Source organism: Arachis duranensis, chromosome 8 (genome assembly GCF_000817695.3).
Source record: "Arachis duranensis cultivar V14167 chromosome 8, aradu.V14167.gnm2.J7QH, whole genome shotgun sequence".
In the NCBI taxonomy this organism is placed as follows: Eukaryota; Viridiplantae; Streptophyta; class Magnoliopsida; order Fabales; family Fabaceae; genus Arachis; species Arachis duranensis.
The window spans coordinates 4,822,396-4,838,084 of NC_029779.3; the positions used below are offsets into that span (position 1 = coordinate 4,822,396).

At 37.2% G+C, this 15,689-nt stretch overlaps 1 protein-coding gene across 5 annotated transcripts; it reads right to left on the reverse strand.

Annotated features, from left to right (window-relative positions):
• Positions 1–4,634: 4,634 nt before the first annotated feature.
• On the reverse strand, positions 4,635–15,349 carry LOC107460290 (PHD finger protein EHD3). Of its 5 annotated transcripts, XR_008002086.1 has the most exons (9): positions 15,180–15,327; positions 14,533–14,943; positions 13,182–13,358; positions 12,753–13,085; positions 9,500–9,589; positions 9,348–9,392; positions 5,850–6,785; positions 5,203–5,552; positions 4,637–5,086 (listed from the first exon to the last, which is right to left on the reverse strand). XR_008002086.1 is itself a non-coding variant. In XM_052252801.1 (8 exons), exons 2-7 carry the CDS (start codon positions 14,830–14,832, stop codon positions 5,898–5,900), a joined length of 1,833 nt encoding a protein of 610 aa, XP_052108761.1. In that variant the 5' UTR covers positions 14,833–14,943; positions 15,180–15,327; the 3' UTR covers positions 4,635–5,552; positions 5,850–5,897. The 5 variants fall into 5 exon arrangements, 4 of the variants coding, with proteins under 4 accessions (XP_052108761.1, XP_015934132.1, XP_015934133.1 ...); XM_052252801.1 differs by having other exon boundaries at positions 4,635–5,552; XM_016078646.3 differs by lacking the exons at positions 4,637–5,086; positions 5,203–5,552 and having other exon boundaries at positions 5,578–6,785; positions 15,288–15,349.
• Positions 15,350–15,689: the final 340 nt, after the last annotated feature.

Genomic DNA, 15,689 nt, shown 5'->3' on the forward strand with positions numbered 1-15,689 from the left:
TGCTAGTAATCTCAGGTTGAAATAGGCTAGACATGGATCAAAGGAGTAAGGAAGGAAGCATGCAAGTGGAGAGAAGCATAAAAAGTCAAAGAAGCAAAGTCAGCCAAGCATGCGCACGCGCACGCGCACAAGGCGCTCGCGCGCACATTGTGGAATAAGCCAGGGACGCGCACGAGTACCGTGCGCGCACGCGTCGTAGTCCGCACGTGATTCTGTTATTGCAACACGTGCCTGGCGATTTTGGAAGGTTTCAGCAACCAACTTTGGCGCCAAACTGCATATAAGAACCAAGGATTGAAGGGGATTGACACACATTCACATCCATAGACTCATTTTACAAGTTTTCTTAGATATTTTTAGTTAGTTACATTTGTAGAGAAAGAGACTCCAACCTCTCTCCAACCATTCCTTGGTGAGATCTATTGCAACTCTCACTTTACTTTGTTCATGTTGTAGATCATCTTCTCTAATCTCAATTAGCATTTGTAATTGTTCAATTCCCATAAGTCTTAGATTCAACTTTGTTGTTATTGGATTCTATTGATTCATTGAAGATTTCATTTTCATTGTTGTTCATTGTTGATTGTTGTTAATCTCTTGTATTGAATCACTTTGATTCTAAACCTCTTCTTAATTTTACTATGTCTTTCATTCTTGCTCTCCAAATGTTTGAGAAAGCTCTCCAAGTGTTTGAGAAAATGCCAACTTTAGATATGGAGTAGCATCCCCTCACTTGGCCTAGTGGTTGAGTCATTGGAGACACTTGAATAATGGATGTCAATTGTTGATTAAGAAATGAGAATTGCTAATTGACTTAGAGTGCACTAAAGCTAGACTTCCCTAGGGTAAGACTAGGACTTGTGACTCAAGTTAGTTACTTTTACTTGACTTTCCTCTATAATTAGGGGTTAACTAAGTGAAGCAACACTCCTTTGTTATCACAATTAAAGGAAGCTATAGTGATGGAACTTCCAATGTTCAACCTTGGCCAAGGCTTTCAATATTGATTGATTGTTGTTTTCTTTTATTAGCACTTTTATGCCACACTCTTCAAGCCACAAAAGACCACTTAACCAATAACATACACCCTTGTAGCATTCCTAGGAAAGAACGACTCGGGACTAATACTCTCGGTTATAGATTGTAGAATTGTTTGATGATGGATTTTGCGTCGGTTTAGACTATACTACGATTGATTACTCGATAATTTCTATACCGGCAAAAATTCATTTATCAAAATGGTGCCGTTGCCGGGGAATGCACATGAGTGCCATGTTTTTGGTTAATGTAAATATGTGAATATTGTAGAAATATTTGTCTTTTGCTTGTTTGTTAGTTTTCATTAGATCTCCATTAGTTTTGTTCCTATTTGCCATTATGAATTCTCATCCTTGTGATTTTGGATATGACTATGACTACATTGTAGGCGAGGAAAACTTGAATGATAGCTCACATTATGGGAGGGATGAATCCTTGGGAAGGGAACCACATCAATATGAGCAATCATCATGGCAACCTTCCCCTTCAAGTTACTATGATGGTAATCCTTCTTATAATGCATATCATTCCTACGGATATGATGATTCTTATCATGGTTATAACTTTTTGGTTAGGTCGTCGAAGCTTGAGATGGACCTTGGGGGGTAGATTGTCGAACCACTTAATCGCCGTTTTGTTAAGGTAGTCAGGAAGGCTTTGCAGCGGACTGCGTCTGAGGCGTCAATGAGGTACATTCGACTCCTGAAATTACTGAGGTGATGGCTGGGATCTGTCGTGCCATCGTATAAAGCCATATCCGGGAGTTTAAAGTCTTTTGGGATTTTAGTCTTCATGACCTCCTTGGTAAATGGATCTTGGTCCTTGCGGGAGCTGTCCTCGGGAGTGGATCGAGTCGCTTTGGCTTTGAGATCGGCTTCGAGTTTTAGGAGTTTGTCCTTCAATTTCTGGCGTCGCCTTATCTCCCTTTGTAGGTCCTTCCCAGTTTCTCGCTAATGTTGGGCTTCTTCCTCCAGTTGTTTTAAATGATCTTGAAGCGTCTCAAGAGCTCTCGAGTTTGGTGAATTCTTGTCTCCGTTAGGTTGCGGGATATCTTTTGGTGTAGTGTCCGCGTTTTTGTGCGGCGTTCTGTCTTCTAGATCCGAATCGTGGTCGTTATCATGGTCGTCCGCCATGGTGGTGGGATGACTTTCAGGTTCCCGACAACGGCGCCAATGTTCCAAGGGTTACCTGAAACTGTAGGTCGATCTCGGATGAGATCTTCTGTACTAATCGGAGATGACGTGTCCGGCTGGTGCGTGGTGGCCGGAGCTGTCGTGTCCGACTTGTTGGACTGGCAATGCTGCTGATCCTTCGTCACCGGAGGGTGGTGGTACCTGCAAGGGACTCCGATGCTTAAGTTAGCAAGGGTATTAAGCAGGTTTTTTGTAGAATCAGAGTATGAGTTATACTTGGGTGCTTCAGTGTATTTATAATGGTGTAGAGCGACCTTCTTAGATAAGATAAGTTAGTTATCTTTATCTTATCTTATCTTATCTTTGATTGAGGTCATCTTGTCTTCAAGAAAACCGCCCTTATCTCTATAGGCTTGGGTTGCCTTTGGATTTGGGTCGTGTTCCTCCATTTGGGCCCTTTTTGGGCTTTTTCTGGTGATTTGGCCGAGCTCTTTGAGGAGAGGTCGGTCGTCTTATCAGTAGAACATCCTGGATTAGACTGCTCGACCCAGGATATGAACAGAAATCCTAAACACCAAGTGATCAGAGTGTATACACACCTATTGAGGGTTCAATTACTCAACTCTATGTTTCCATGCTTCTTATCATGCATTCTTGCAAGTTGCTTCGCTTTAATGAGTTGGATCAATTCTTTAGATTTTGGTTGCATTGGATTATCCCCTTGCTTTGCCCTAATTGTCTATACTTGCTTAGGAATTTGATTGTTTGTTTTCACCAATTTCATATAGAAACTATAGATAGATATATAGGTATAGATAGTATTTACATACTTGCATGCATATAGATAGTTGCATTCAATAAATTGATTACCCCTTTGATCATTCTCCTTGTTAGTTTAGCATGAGGACATGCTATCATTTAAGTGTGGGGAAATTGATGAGTCCACATTGGATGGATTCTAGCACATGAACTCACACTTAAGCACCAAAATAGCATACTTTTGTGTTTGATCCCTAATTTGATCTTAAATATGAAAACATGCAATTTTGTGCTTTAATAGAGCAAATTAATTCCACTTTTATATCATTCGATGCCGTGATATGGTTTGTGAGTGATTTCAGACGTTTGAAGGCAAGAATGGATGGCCAAAAATGGAAGAAGGCATGTACAAGGGAGAAAACATGAAGAAAACAAGGAAAAACACACACAACAAGGTGTGCGTGCGCACAAGCAAGCATGCGTACGCACAAGACCACTTCAGCCAAGTGTGCGTGCGCACAAGCCAGCGTGCGTACGCACAAGAGGAAATTTCTATGCGTGTGTGCGCACAAGTACCCGTGCGTGCACACAGGAGCCAAAACAACCAAGTGTGCGGACGCACACATCTGTGCGTCCGCACAGGTCCCTGCACGTGATTTTGTTAATGAAACACGTGTTGTGCATTTTCTAAGGGCTTTTGGCCCAAATTTTGAAGGCTGGGAGCTGAATTTGGAGTGCTATATAAGGGGAATTCAACACATATCAAAAGGGAGCTCACTTTTAATTAGGTAGTTGTAGTAGTATAGGAAGCTTTCATAGGAGTAGGAGTAGTGTAGCATTGCTCTCTTAGGGTTTAATTTTCATCTCCATTGTAGCATTTTATAGCAAGCTTTTCTTTTGGATTTTACTTCTCTAATTGTAAGTACTCTCAATTTCCTCTTCCATTATAGCACTTTTACCTTCATTTCATTTTGGTTCAAGTTACTTTGTTTATATTGCAATTTTGTGTTTCTTGAAGTTTTGATCAATGAATTTAATGTTCCTTGCTTCCTTTATGTTTGATTGCTTGTTTATGTTTAGTTTTGTCGATAGTTGGTTATAGTTTCACATTTTACATTGCAATTTTTCATGTGTTAATTTTATGCACACAAGGTGTTTATGAAAATACCAACTTTAGATTTTGAGTAGATTTTCACACCTTAGCTTGTGGTTTGAGTTCATAGGATACTAGAGTCATAATGTCCGACATTTAGTGGTAATTCTTTGGGAGTTAGTTGGCTCTTGTTTCCATTGACGCTAGCCTTTTATCAACTAGTTTGGTAAGTTGGCTAGGACTTATGGATTAAGGTCAATTATGCTTGCTTGACTTATTCCTCGATGGTTGGGGTTGACTAGGCGAGACTAACTCATGACAATTATCATAGTTGTGGTTATGGCGATGATAGGATTCCTTGGATTCTCAATTCCTAAGTCAAGGCTCCTTATTGCATTTATAGCATTTTCAGTAGTTTTGATCTTGTTTACCTTTGCTTGCATTAATTCACAATTTTGCTCATTTTTTAGTTCTTTGATTTCTTAGTTCTTTTAATCTTTAATTTCTTGCTTGAAACCCTTTTTTTCCTTAACAACCAAGGAAGTAACACTTCAATTGCATCCTAGGAAAGAATGACCCGAGGTTTATTTACTCTCGGTTTATATTGTGTTTTGAAATTGACATTTGATTAAGAGAGTTTATTGTTGGTTTAAACTATACTACCAACAAATTGATTCTTGCTTTTGATCGATTCTAAACCGGCAAAAATTCTCTTATCACATTCTTCAGCCTTTCTATTCTCTTTGTCTTCTGTAAATAGTGGTGGTATGAAAGAATATCGTATTTTTGTCCCCTCATCACAGCCATTTTAATCTAGACCGCTATCCCCAAAACTTCTCCGATTGTCTCCATAATGTTACTATATTCTCCTTTAGAAGTTGCATCCTTCTTTGGTTCTCCTCTCTGAAGTCCAAACCCTGTAGCTTTTTCTTCCTCTTTCATTCTCTGGATCTCTCTATCCGCTCTTTTAAAGGTAATTTTACTCCACTTCAAAATGAATCATTATCATTGATATTTTTTACCTTTGATTATAAAGTACGTCTCTGCGCCTTTTGGCCCCCCACTGATCCAAAAAAATAAAAAATGTATACATGTTACATGATAGGTCATTAGGTTGTTATTAGGACAGGTATACATGTTACATGATAGGTCATTAGGTTTTGATTAGGATAAGTATACCTATACGAATATTTGATAATCGGATGCATTTGCTGGCTTCTCAGCAGATCTAACAAAATCAATATTGAAGATTACAGTTGCCCCATCTAAGCTGCCGCTCGTTTTACTTGCAAAGGTATGAGTTAATTTTATCACCCACTCCCTTAATAAATTGGAGATTTTCTGATTGTTAATGTCAAGCGCTTTGTTTCTTGTTCCTTCAAATAATAAATATAACACAGCCTTCGGTTCCTTCAAAGAAATTAACTCTTCTTGAGAAACATTTAGAAAGGATCTTCTTGATAACAGCAGTTCTCTGAGAAACCCAAAACAGGAGTGCAAAATCTTTTTATCACAAGCATGTTTAGGACCTAAAAAGGAACACAAAACAAGTCGTAATTGCCATAAGTTGGGCCACTCAATATCTTACAATTCACAAGTAGCAAAGGAGACAATCAAGTTTCATATCACCCATATGTACTACATAATTGTTATGACCAACTTACTCTTGCATACAGTTTTTTGGTGGTTTATCTTTTCGGCCTCTATAGTCCTATGTTTCAAATGATTTTGTACCCAAAAGTCAGCTAAATGTGGCAGTTCTACAGCCTAACAAAATGAGTCAATAATCAAAATAATGCACAAAATGCTAAGTAATCGGGTTTTACCAGTTAATGCATATGCCGTCAAGGAATTCATGCTTTTTATTAACCAATCTAGCTACTAGCCAAGTTCTCTTCAAATTTAAGTGTGTTGGCTGCTGTTAAAAGCATGTCCATTCCTCCATCTTTCTCCAATTCTCGTCCTTGTTTCCATTTCTTACCAAGCTTATACTTAGGCTTTGAAACATCTTCGCCAGTTCTAAAATTGAAATTCTCATATGTCTTTTTAGCCCGGCGTATTGCTTGGATCCCTGCATCGCATTTTCTGCAGAACCAGTTGCCTTTTGGAATGGTAGTCCGTTTAGGCTCCATGCAATCGATGTGGTATCCATGGTCGCAACCATCACAGAGAACAATCTTGTGATCATCTCGATCAACGAGGCAAACTCGACATAAACAAGAAGGGCAGTACCAACAGTGAGCATATGACTGGACCTGCTTAGTGGACAAACACCTTACATGATAGTATTTACTAGGGCATGAATTGTGACCGCATATCCGTACATCTTCTCCATCTACTTCCTCCCTACAAATTTTGCAATCAGGCAAGTTTCTTCTCCCTATGGACACCTCGATCCCATATGTACAATTTGAATTTTCCTCCAATTCATTGTGTGTTTCATCATTTGTAGGAATGCTCTCATCACCAACAATGTTGTTCAAGGACTTTGGGGCATTCAACCTTTCACACACCACACAATTATCATGTGGAGATCTTATTTCAATAGCAGTACAATTGGCACAGAACCAGCTTTTTTCAGGTAATTCCTTCAAAGCCGGCACAATACAAGATACATGGTACATCTCCTCACATGAATCACAAATCAAGGAGTCTGTCCCATCTGCCTTGCCTCCACAATGCCTGCAACTGCAGACTTTATCTGTAGCACAAACTTCTGTCTGCTGTGGTCTCATAACATTGTCCAATGCATAGTTATGGAACTGTTTGACAAGAATGCATGAAAAGCAATTCTCAAGACCAATCTAATAAATCTGAGGCAAAATCTTTAATCATATCAAGAGTGCATTTTGTAATGATTCAATAAAACGGCAACCACAGCAAAAAAATAAATAAATATAAGGGTCTGCATTTGTTGTGTAAAACAGATCATGTGCACCATTTGTAGTGAAAGCCAGCAAGACATTAAGTTTTAAAAATAAAAAAGTCCCTCACCGAGCTGCCTACAACAAATTCTTACTTACCTAAAGAAAAAGTGAACTACAATATTGAATATTATATTTCTTAGTCAAGAAATAATGTCCTCAGATACAAAAAAATCTACCTCAAAACAAAGAATTTTTTCTTTTCTTTGTTATTTTTTTTTTTTTTGGTTCTATAAGTGTATAACATTAATTTAACAAAAACAACGGCATGTGCACAGGGTGTGTTGAAGATAGAGATCAGATTGACCCACAAATCAATCAATCGGTTTAGTTATGAGTCAACCAAATTAAGAAATTCCTTTAATACAATTTAGCTACGTTAGGAAATTTGGTTATGGCAATCACTGGTTACCAATTCTGTTTTACCAACTCAGACTAATGAATAATAGCATGGTAATTCACTTTCATTCATACATTCTGCACAATCTAAGATTCATCATCTTCCTCACTACAGAAGCATTTCTCATAAAACTACATGATACTCATGTTATGGAACTCTTCAACACCTTCGAAAGATAAACTTTGACGACATCTGTTACATACCTAGACAATTAGATATTAACGACCTAATTATAATTGAGTGAACTATGAAGGTGGGTTTTGTAACTAGCCTAGCTGGCGAGTGAGAGAGTGAGCATTGTGTCATGAGAGAGAGGTGGGAACCATAAAGGTCTGTCCAAAAGACACGATAAAAAACTAGCAATAAAGTCATGAGGGATAGCTTGCTTTATGTCCTTTTCTCCAATGGGTCTCTCCAAGAAGCAGCCTTTTCACGAGGGATAGCTGCCAATTTAAACTACAAAGGAATGATCTAGAATACATTTCCTCTAAATGTGTGTGTGTTTAACAAGCTAACCATCCCCACAAACCACCACTAAATTAAACTTTTCCTCTTTCTCCCAATAATAAGCACCTTATGAAAAAGCTTAGAATTCACATCCACTTCCATTCGAATTTGGCCTTTTGTCCCCAACTAATTCTTTAATCTTTATTTCAACAAAAGATCCTCAAACTCATTTAACTGGGAACCCTTCTCACAATCTTCACTAGAGATAAGACCTTCCTTACCTATCCTATTTAATGTCTCAATTTCTTTCAGAATTTCATCCTTTTTCACTATAAAATCATTTTTTGTTACAGCTATTATGCTTTAGGATACAGTTGATTAATAACCAATACAAATGAATGTCATTGGCTTTTGTCAGAGTACAATAGGTGCAAGGGGAAAAGGATTGCCACTGCTTACTTTTTTCTTCAATGATTAGAAGGGGGTTCCACAACCTGGTGTGTGGAGGAACTCTATGCCAAAGTTGAGGGAGGCTTTGGGGAGCATTTGAATGTATATCAGTTAGTCCTGAAAGAGGCTAGATGTGCTTTGAGCTAAAACTCAATGCTCTATACTCTATTAGAGTTTGCTTCTTAACTTTTCCTTAGTTACTCTCCTTCCAAACTAGGTATTTTACATGCATCTCTCAAACCGATGCTATCTTAAAAATGGAAATTGTAACCTATTCAGATAAATGCAATATTTTATTTTTAATTAAAGGACCAGGAATCCAGCTAAGTATTCTATCAGATGTGTAGATTAAACCTACTTTCACCAGATGCCACAGAAAAAAGAAACCCCCATAAAAAGTACCCAATAGAGGAAGATAGGAAGTCTAAGCTAGGCCTAGGCTTAGAGAGGAATAGCAGTAACTATTTTCTTCCAGCTAAAAGCTGCACTAGCTGTAGACATTGGAAGGTCCAAACTGTACCCATGGGGATTACCCGCACTGGGACCCGTGAAATCCCCACAGGAACCCACCATAGAGACGGAGACAGGGGTAGAGGTATCAGCCCCATGGGGACCGGCAAAATCCCCGCAAATTGAAAATTTACTAAAATGCCCTCACTTATATATAAAAGTTGTAAGTTGTCTTCTTGGATATTTAACATCTGTATTAGATTAGGTTAAATTGTGTTTTGTGTTGCCTTATGTTAAACTTTATTGAACTTTTGAAGGATTGTGTTATGGGTTTTGTACTAAATTTGTTTAAAAAATTTTGAAGGTAACATGGAGGGGTATCCACTATCCCCTTGGCGACAATTAAACAGAGACCTGTGATGGAAATGGGGCGGGGATAGGGGGCATTTTTCATAAATGTAGATTGGGGGTGGGGGAGGGGTACCCGTCGGGACGGGTACCCATTACTATCCCTACTCTTGTTTATAAACTGAAGTAACTCAATTGCAGACTTCAAAGAAATTCCTTTTCTGTCTTTTTGGTACTTGATGAGATATCACGCATTACCAGCTTATTAAATATTAAAATAAAATTATAATACTCCTATGTCATACCACTTGTTTTTGATCCTCAAATGAACTGTGTCCAGGAACTCCCACCTAAACAAAAAATTTAAGGTAAGCAAAAGGGATAAAAAAAAGCAGGAAGATAAGAATACACAAAAGCAATTAAAGATGCTTTCCAATAGCGAAGGTTTTAGATTTACATGCTCTAAGTAATACGCTCTTGACAAGTTGGAAAGACTCTTTGCTATAGCAACAATCTCATTTCCAGTGTTTTCAAGCTTTCTCCAAACCTAACCATATTACAAAGATTAAACATATAATTAGACCCAGAAATTACATTCCCCAGTTATCTGCTCAGGGTCTACAGAAGACACTGAGAAGTTCAGTGTATCATTTGTAGATAAATTGCCATATTTACCATCAAATCATAAACTAAAGAAGAAAGATTTCACCTTGAAAAAGAAATGACAACACCATAGTTCAACTCAATGGTTGATATAAACAACATTGACAATAATTTAACAATATTAACACCAAACCAGATGCAAACCTACATCAAAATTAGCCAAGAAAAAAAAAGGAAGCAATCCAGCATTGTACAAATCCAGAACTATAGACTATCCTCAACCATGGCAACAATCAGACCAGATCCAGAAATTCCACAGATGAATTAATGTGAAACATTTAGGGCTGCTCGAGTTCTCTAACTTCTAATATATTATCATTCATAACACATGGCAATATTCTACAAGAAATATTGGCCACTACAAAAATGAGGAGACAGGCAATAACCTCATTCTTCTACCGTTTATGTAAATTGTATGTTTTTCTTGAGTGTAACATATAAATAACAAACGTGCTGACTGTTACTTTCAAGTAATTCACAATATATGTTTCTAATCTTTGTAACAAGGTTCCATTGAGGATAAGTATATGATTAGATGACAGCACAATTCTATAGTATCATTTCAGAAAAATGCCTCTTTCAATCTATTAAAATCCAAAACTCTTAATGATTTTACCTAAAGTTCTTCTAGGTCTCCCTCTACCTATAGGTGTTGGACTATCATCCATCTAATTTACTCTCCTTAATAGGTCGTTTACAAGCCTTCTTTGCAAATGCTGAAAACCACCTACAAAAATCTTTTACCATCTATTCCACAATAAGTAACACATTTGATTTTAATTCACTCATTCCTAATCACATGTGGTCAAATTACTTGTTCAATACATCATTTTCATCTAAGGAACATTAGTTTATTTTCATTGATTGCCCAACATTAAATCCTGTACATCACAAGTTCTATTACTGTGCAATATAACTTTTACTTCAATTTGATTGGTATTAAGTCATCAAGTAACATTATTTTTTAATTATCAAAAATGCATAAGATATTAAAAATGGATTGGATCCGTATGAGTATCACATTTTCCTTGGAAAAATTGCCTTTCATAAAAAAAAAAGGGAGGAACTTGTAACAACCAGTATCGAGAAAACAGAGAGGAAAATAATGCACCAGTGATAGAAAAGGGAAAATAGTCAGAAATAGGGACCAAAAAAGAGGGAAATGAAGTGGAATGGTGGATTCAGTGAGAATTCACCCTCCCCACTTAGTGTATTATTTGTTGGAGAAAAGGAAAAGAGAAAATAACAATAGTAGAGGGATGCAAGAGCCCAGCCTCTCTGCAAGCCTGAGTGCATTCTCCAAATTCTCAATGTCCTCCCTCATCATCAATCACTCCCTCAAATTTCCTCTCTCCCAACTGATCACTAACAAAATTAGATCTCAGACCCCTTCCACTACCCTTTTCATGTGCCAATTCTGTTACATTAGTAGGCCCCTCCTTACTCTCACTCTCTTTTCCGTTCTGCTGTAGCTATTAGGCAGAGGGGCTATTTTCCCTCTTTTAGTAATGGGCCCCTTAGAAAATTCTCTTTCCCCTGTTACACCTCCACGGTGAGTGATAGAAGGCTTCATAGTGCACAGCAAGGTTTTTGAGAAATCTTGTGAGATGTTAATTGGTAAAAGGATTGGAGTTCGTCGGATGTATTTACCAAAATAAGCCAATCCCTTCTTTGAAAGACCCGCAAGAAAATGTGCTGTTGATGTGAGTAAAGCTAATGCAACAGCAGTAAATATCCTAGTTTTGTAAAATTTTAACCATGAAGTTGGACATATTTAATAAGATTTACTACCATAATTCATAATTGTGGCCTAGAATAAGCTACAACAAATAAAATTATGATAGTCATTTCAGCACGTGCTTACTGGAGGCTGTTGATAATTTATTACAAACCAGTCATATCAGAATTATTATAAAAATAAATTCCATCGAAGAAGCTTCTAATTTACCTAAAGGCTTGCTTTTCTAAGCTTCAACTTTATCTTTTTAAAATAATCCCAAAACTGGGTTATATAAGAATGAGTCTAATGTGACCTCGAAAAGCTAGCTCAAGAGGTAATGGATGCCCCGGTATTTATAGGAGCAATCTTGGTTGTACCCTTCAATAACTTCAAACTTAACACACTCCCTCACACCCAAAATTGGATATTCAAGGCATGATGTTTGCACAGATGAACATCAGCAAGACAAAAAACAAGATAGGCTCTAGTACCTTCTTAAGATTGTAGCCTTAACTCCACACCAAAAGCTAAATCAAGGAATACGGGATACCCATGTCTTTACTCTTATAAAGTCTATCTTGTTCAAATCCAAGATTAATATGGTTAATAACAGCTTAACTATTGCATTAGATAAGAGAAAATAACATGAAATAAGCGCAGCAAAATGTTTTGAAGAAATAACCACTAATAAATATTGAAAATTGAATTTCCAGTTAAACATGGTACCATGATGATAGAAAAGAACAGAAGAACGGTAATAGAGGAATGGAGAATTGTATTGTAGCAGCGTAGCCCATGTGATTTTAACCCTCTGTAGTATGAATGTTATTGAATTACCAAGAAAACAGAAAAGGAAAACATAGGTGATAGGATTTCAAGAGCCTATCTCACTCCTGAAGTTCTGAGCCTAATTCTCAATGATCTGAATACCTCAGTCAACACTTTCCATCACCTAAATACCTCTTATCTCTCCCCTACAGAATATATTTCCCCTCAACTACTTTGCCAGCTTAGCAGGTCAATTACAATACTGCCCTGTTATTCCCTAATTCTCCTTATGTATGCTTCCATATTTTAGCTTAATTGCCTACACTGTAGAATGATGTAGGTGCACCATATGCAACACATCTCCTTTAGGTTATTTCAAATGTCAGGATCAGTACAAATTTAAGCACTTCAGGTTCAGAGCATAGAAGTTGAAAGATACATAAACAACAATAATAGCCATACTATCCAGATATTCAGCTGTCTAAATTTTTCAAACTTTCTCAAGCAAAATCATACAGCCATGCAAAATCTGTTAGTTGTATAGGTACTTAAATTTTACCTGTTGAAAATCTGACAAGAAAAGTGTGGGTGATTGTTCATAAGCTTCTTCTGTCATCCTTGAATTTATGACACTAAAGTCAACTACACTTTCAGGTTTCATTCCATGAAAATTTTCTAGTAGCACCTTACATAATGAACTGAATTTTTCAGAGGCTAAGATATTATGGAACACACGCTGACACTTCTTAGTAAGACCATTGCCATCTGATTCACTTGAACATCCACCATGCATGACATATGCATGCCCATTAGCTTCAAACTGTAACCTATGAGAGGAACAGTCGAAGTGTGACGAGCATTCTTGGCCATCTTTGTCAATTTTAGAAGTTTCCTGCAGAAAAATATGTTGATTTGCAAGATGGAAGAGACAAAAGTAATTTAATAGTGATATAAGCATGATATATGCAGTTCTAGACATAGAACAAACCATGTCGGTAATGGATTTTGGATTACTCATCAGTGCTTCCTTTATGCACCACTTTGTGCCACTGTTATCATTGCCTAATGAATGATATAAATGATTTAGTACAACATTCCCCCAATGTCCATTTGAATTATCTTTTGAAGTATTTCCTACAGCTATACCATATGGTTTCTTCACAGCCTGCATAAAAGGAAATCTTAAATTACAGCTTTGCAGAAGGGATGAAGATATTGTAAGTATTGCTCTTTAAATCATCTAAATTTTGTGAAGTAGGAATTCTACACAAGCCACCCCACCGCTCCACTAACTATTTTGTAAATTGCATTCATATCTAAATTCTAAGAGAAAAATAATGTGCTGGATTCATTTATCGTGTGTGTTCTCCACAACAATTTTGTCATTAACTTCACAAATCAACTAGCACTTACTGAAAGCTTTTTTCTTTAAAAGAAAAAGAGAAAGACTCGTTGTTTAAAAACAGCATGCTCATTGACAAATAAAATCAGACAACAGCAATTTTTTCTTCCTTCTCCTAAAACATTAGCCCTTCAGCAATAATGTCTCTTCTGCAACTCAGATTAACAAATCTTAGACTCACACACTAAGGGGCTGATAGGAACCACAGAAAATAGGCAAAGAGAAAAGATGTATGTGTATTTTTAAACACCAGTAGCACCCACAACTGATATCAGCTTAATATCAGCTTAGAAAGAAGATAACAGTATAGGAATTGCAAAAATGGAGAGAAACCCAATTCAGAGCATCGCAGCAGCTATGACTCTCCTAAGCCTATTTTGCAAAACGGTTGACTGACTATCCTTTTATGTTACTACCCTTTTAATAATAAATTCCTCACACACGTAAACACAAACACACACAACTTGTTACAATATTCGCATCATACACCTCACAAAATGGTTGACTGACTATCCTTTTACAATATCTGCATATTCAGGATGACTCACATTCCCCATGATTCCTACCTTCCCTAGCAGTGAGAGAACCACAAATAACATGTGAACATACTACTATTCTGGTCTTCGCATTCAAGACTTCTTTTCCTCAGTAGAACAAATATAAATAATTCCAAGTGGAATCTAACATTAAACTATTTACAGGAAAAATTATAAAAACAAATCCCTCAATATCAGCACTCTTGAAAATTTTCCAGTCTTATGCATGCCTAGTTGCTAGTGCCTACATAACCCTAAAATTCTAGCAGTTTGTGCATAACAATTCTACAAAATATCAGAAAACAAAACAATAGATTAGATATAAAATCTCCTATGCCATATGATAAATGAAAACAGACAAATATCGAAGGCACACATGCAGCAAAAGATGTGCAGGATACCTGTTCTGAAAAGTGACTTGCGGCTTCCACACACACTCTGCTTTCTTCCTGAGCTTTGCTTTCTGAACAACTCATCTTTACATGTTTCCGCCTCTTGTATGTCCGAAAACGCCCATCTGCAGTTGACACTCTGGTATTTACAGCTTCCTTCTTCGAATGCCTAATTTCTTTGCTCTCATCAGGACCACTCCCATCAACAATTACCACTCCATTATTTACAGCTTCGGAATACAAGCACCCCTCCATCCCTGCCGTACGTTCAGGGCTATCGGCATTGCTATTGTCATCCCCAGTTTCCATTGAGTAAGGAACCTTCACTTATGCAGAAAATTAGGGTTTCACAGGAAAGAGATCCAAATTACAAACAGATTTGTTCCTCTCCCACACCTCTCTCACAAGGTAATCAAAACACTGAAAATCCAAAAGAGCAAACCTATTAATTAACACACAAGTAGTCGAAACGACGCTTAACTGAATAATAACGGAAACCGTTTAGCCCAAAATAATGAAAAAATGAATGCAACTTTTAGAACTAAAGCGCATGCTGTTTAGCACTCCGGGAAATTAAACGCAAATGAATCAATAGCAAGATGCTTTGGTGACACAGAATCTGGAAAAGAAATTGCACCAGAAAGAAAACTAAACACCTGGGCTAATCTTCTTTTTTTTCTTTCTTTAAGCTTCCAATGGATCGGTTACTGATAATGAATCAGAAGCACACAGAGAAGTGAAGCAATCAAGAGAAAAAAGAGTACCCAAACTAGCGGTAGCCGGTAAGTAATGCCTAAAGCAAGAAATCTGAAGATGAGGGGAATTTCAAACTGAACCGTCTTTCTGTCTTTCACCGGTCATGGATTTTTCCAATATATTTTCTTACGAATGTATCTACTATCAACCGAACGACTGATTTTCTTTAGATACGGCAGAGATTAGGTTTCGATGTATAAATCCGTTATTGCATTGTATAGTCTTTTTCAAAATTTGAGTGGGGCAATTTGTAGATAGGGCTCTACATGGATTAGAAAATATTCGCATATCCGCGACATCCAATCTAAATTTTACCAATATTATTTTATTTGCACCATAATAGGATTGGATAGTGAATTTGGCAGTGATACACGCGGATCCAATCCGCATATCCGCACATCATATAAATA

Coding starts and splice junctions, on each gene's coding strand:
- LOC107460290 (XM_052252801.1), bottom strand. CDS start 14,832: ATGGAAACTGGGGATGACAATAGCAATGCCGATAGCCCTGAACGTACG. Junction 13,359..14,532: donor CAAGTCACTTTTCAGAACAG/GTATCCTGCACA, acceptor CCTTTTATGCAG/GCTGTGAAGAAACCATATGG. Junction 13,086..13,181: donor CAAAATCCATTACCGACATG/GTTTGTTCTATG, acceptor ATTTTTCTGCAG/GAAACTTCTAAAATTGACAA.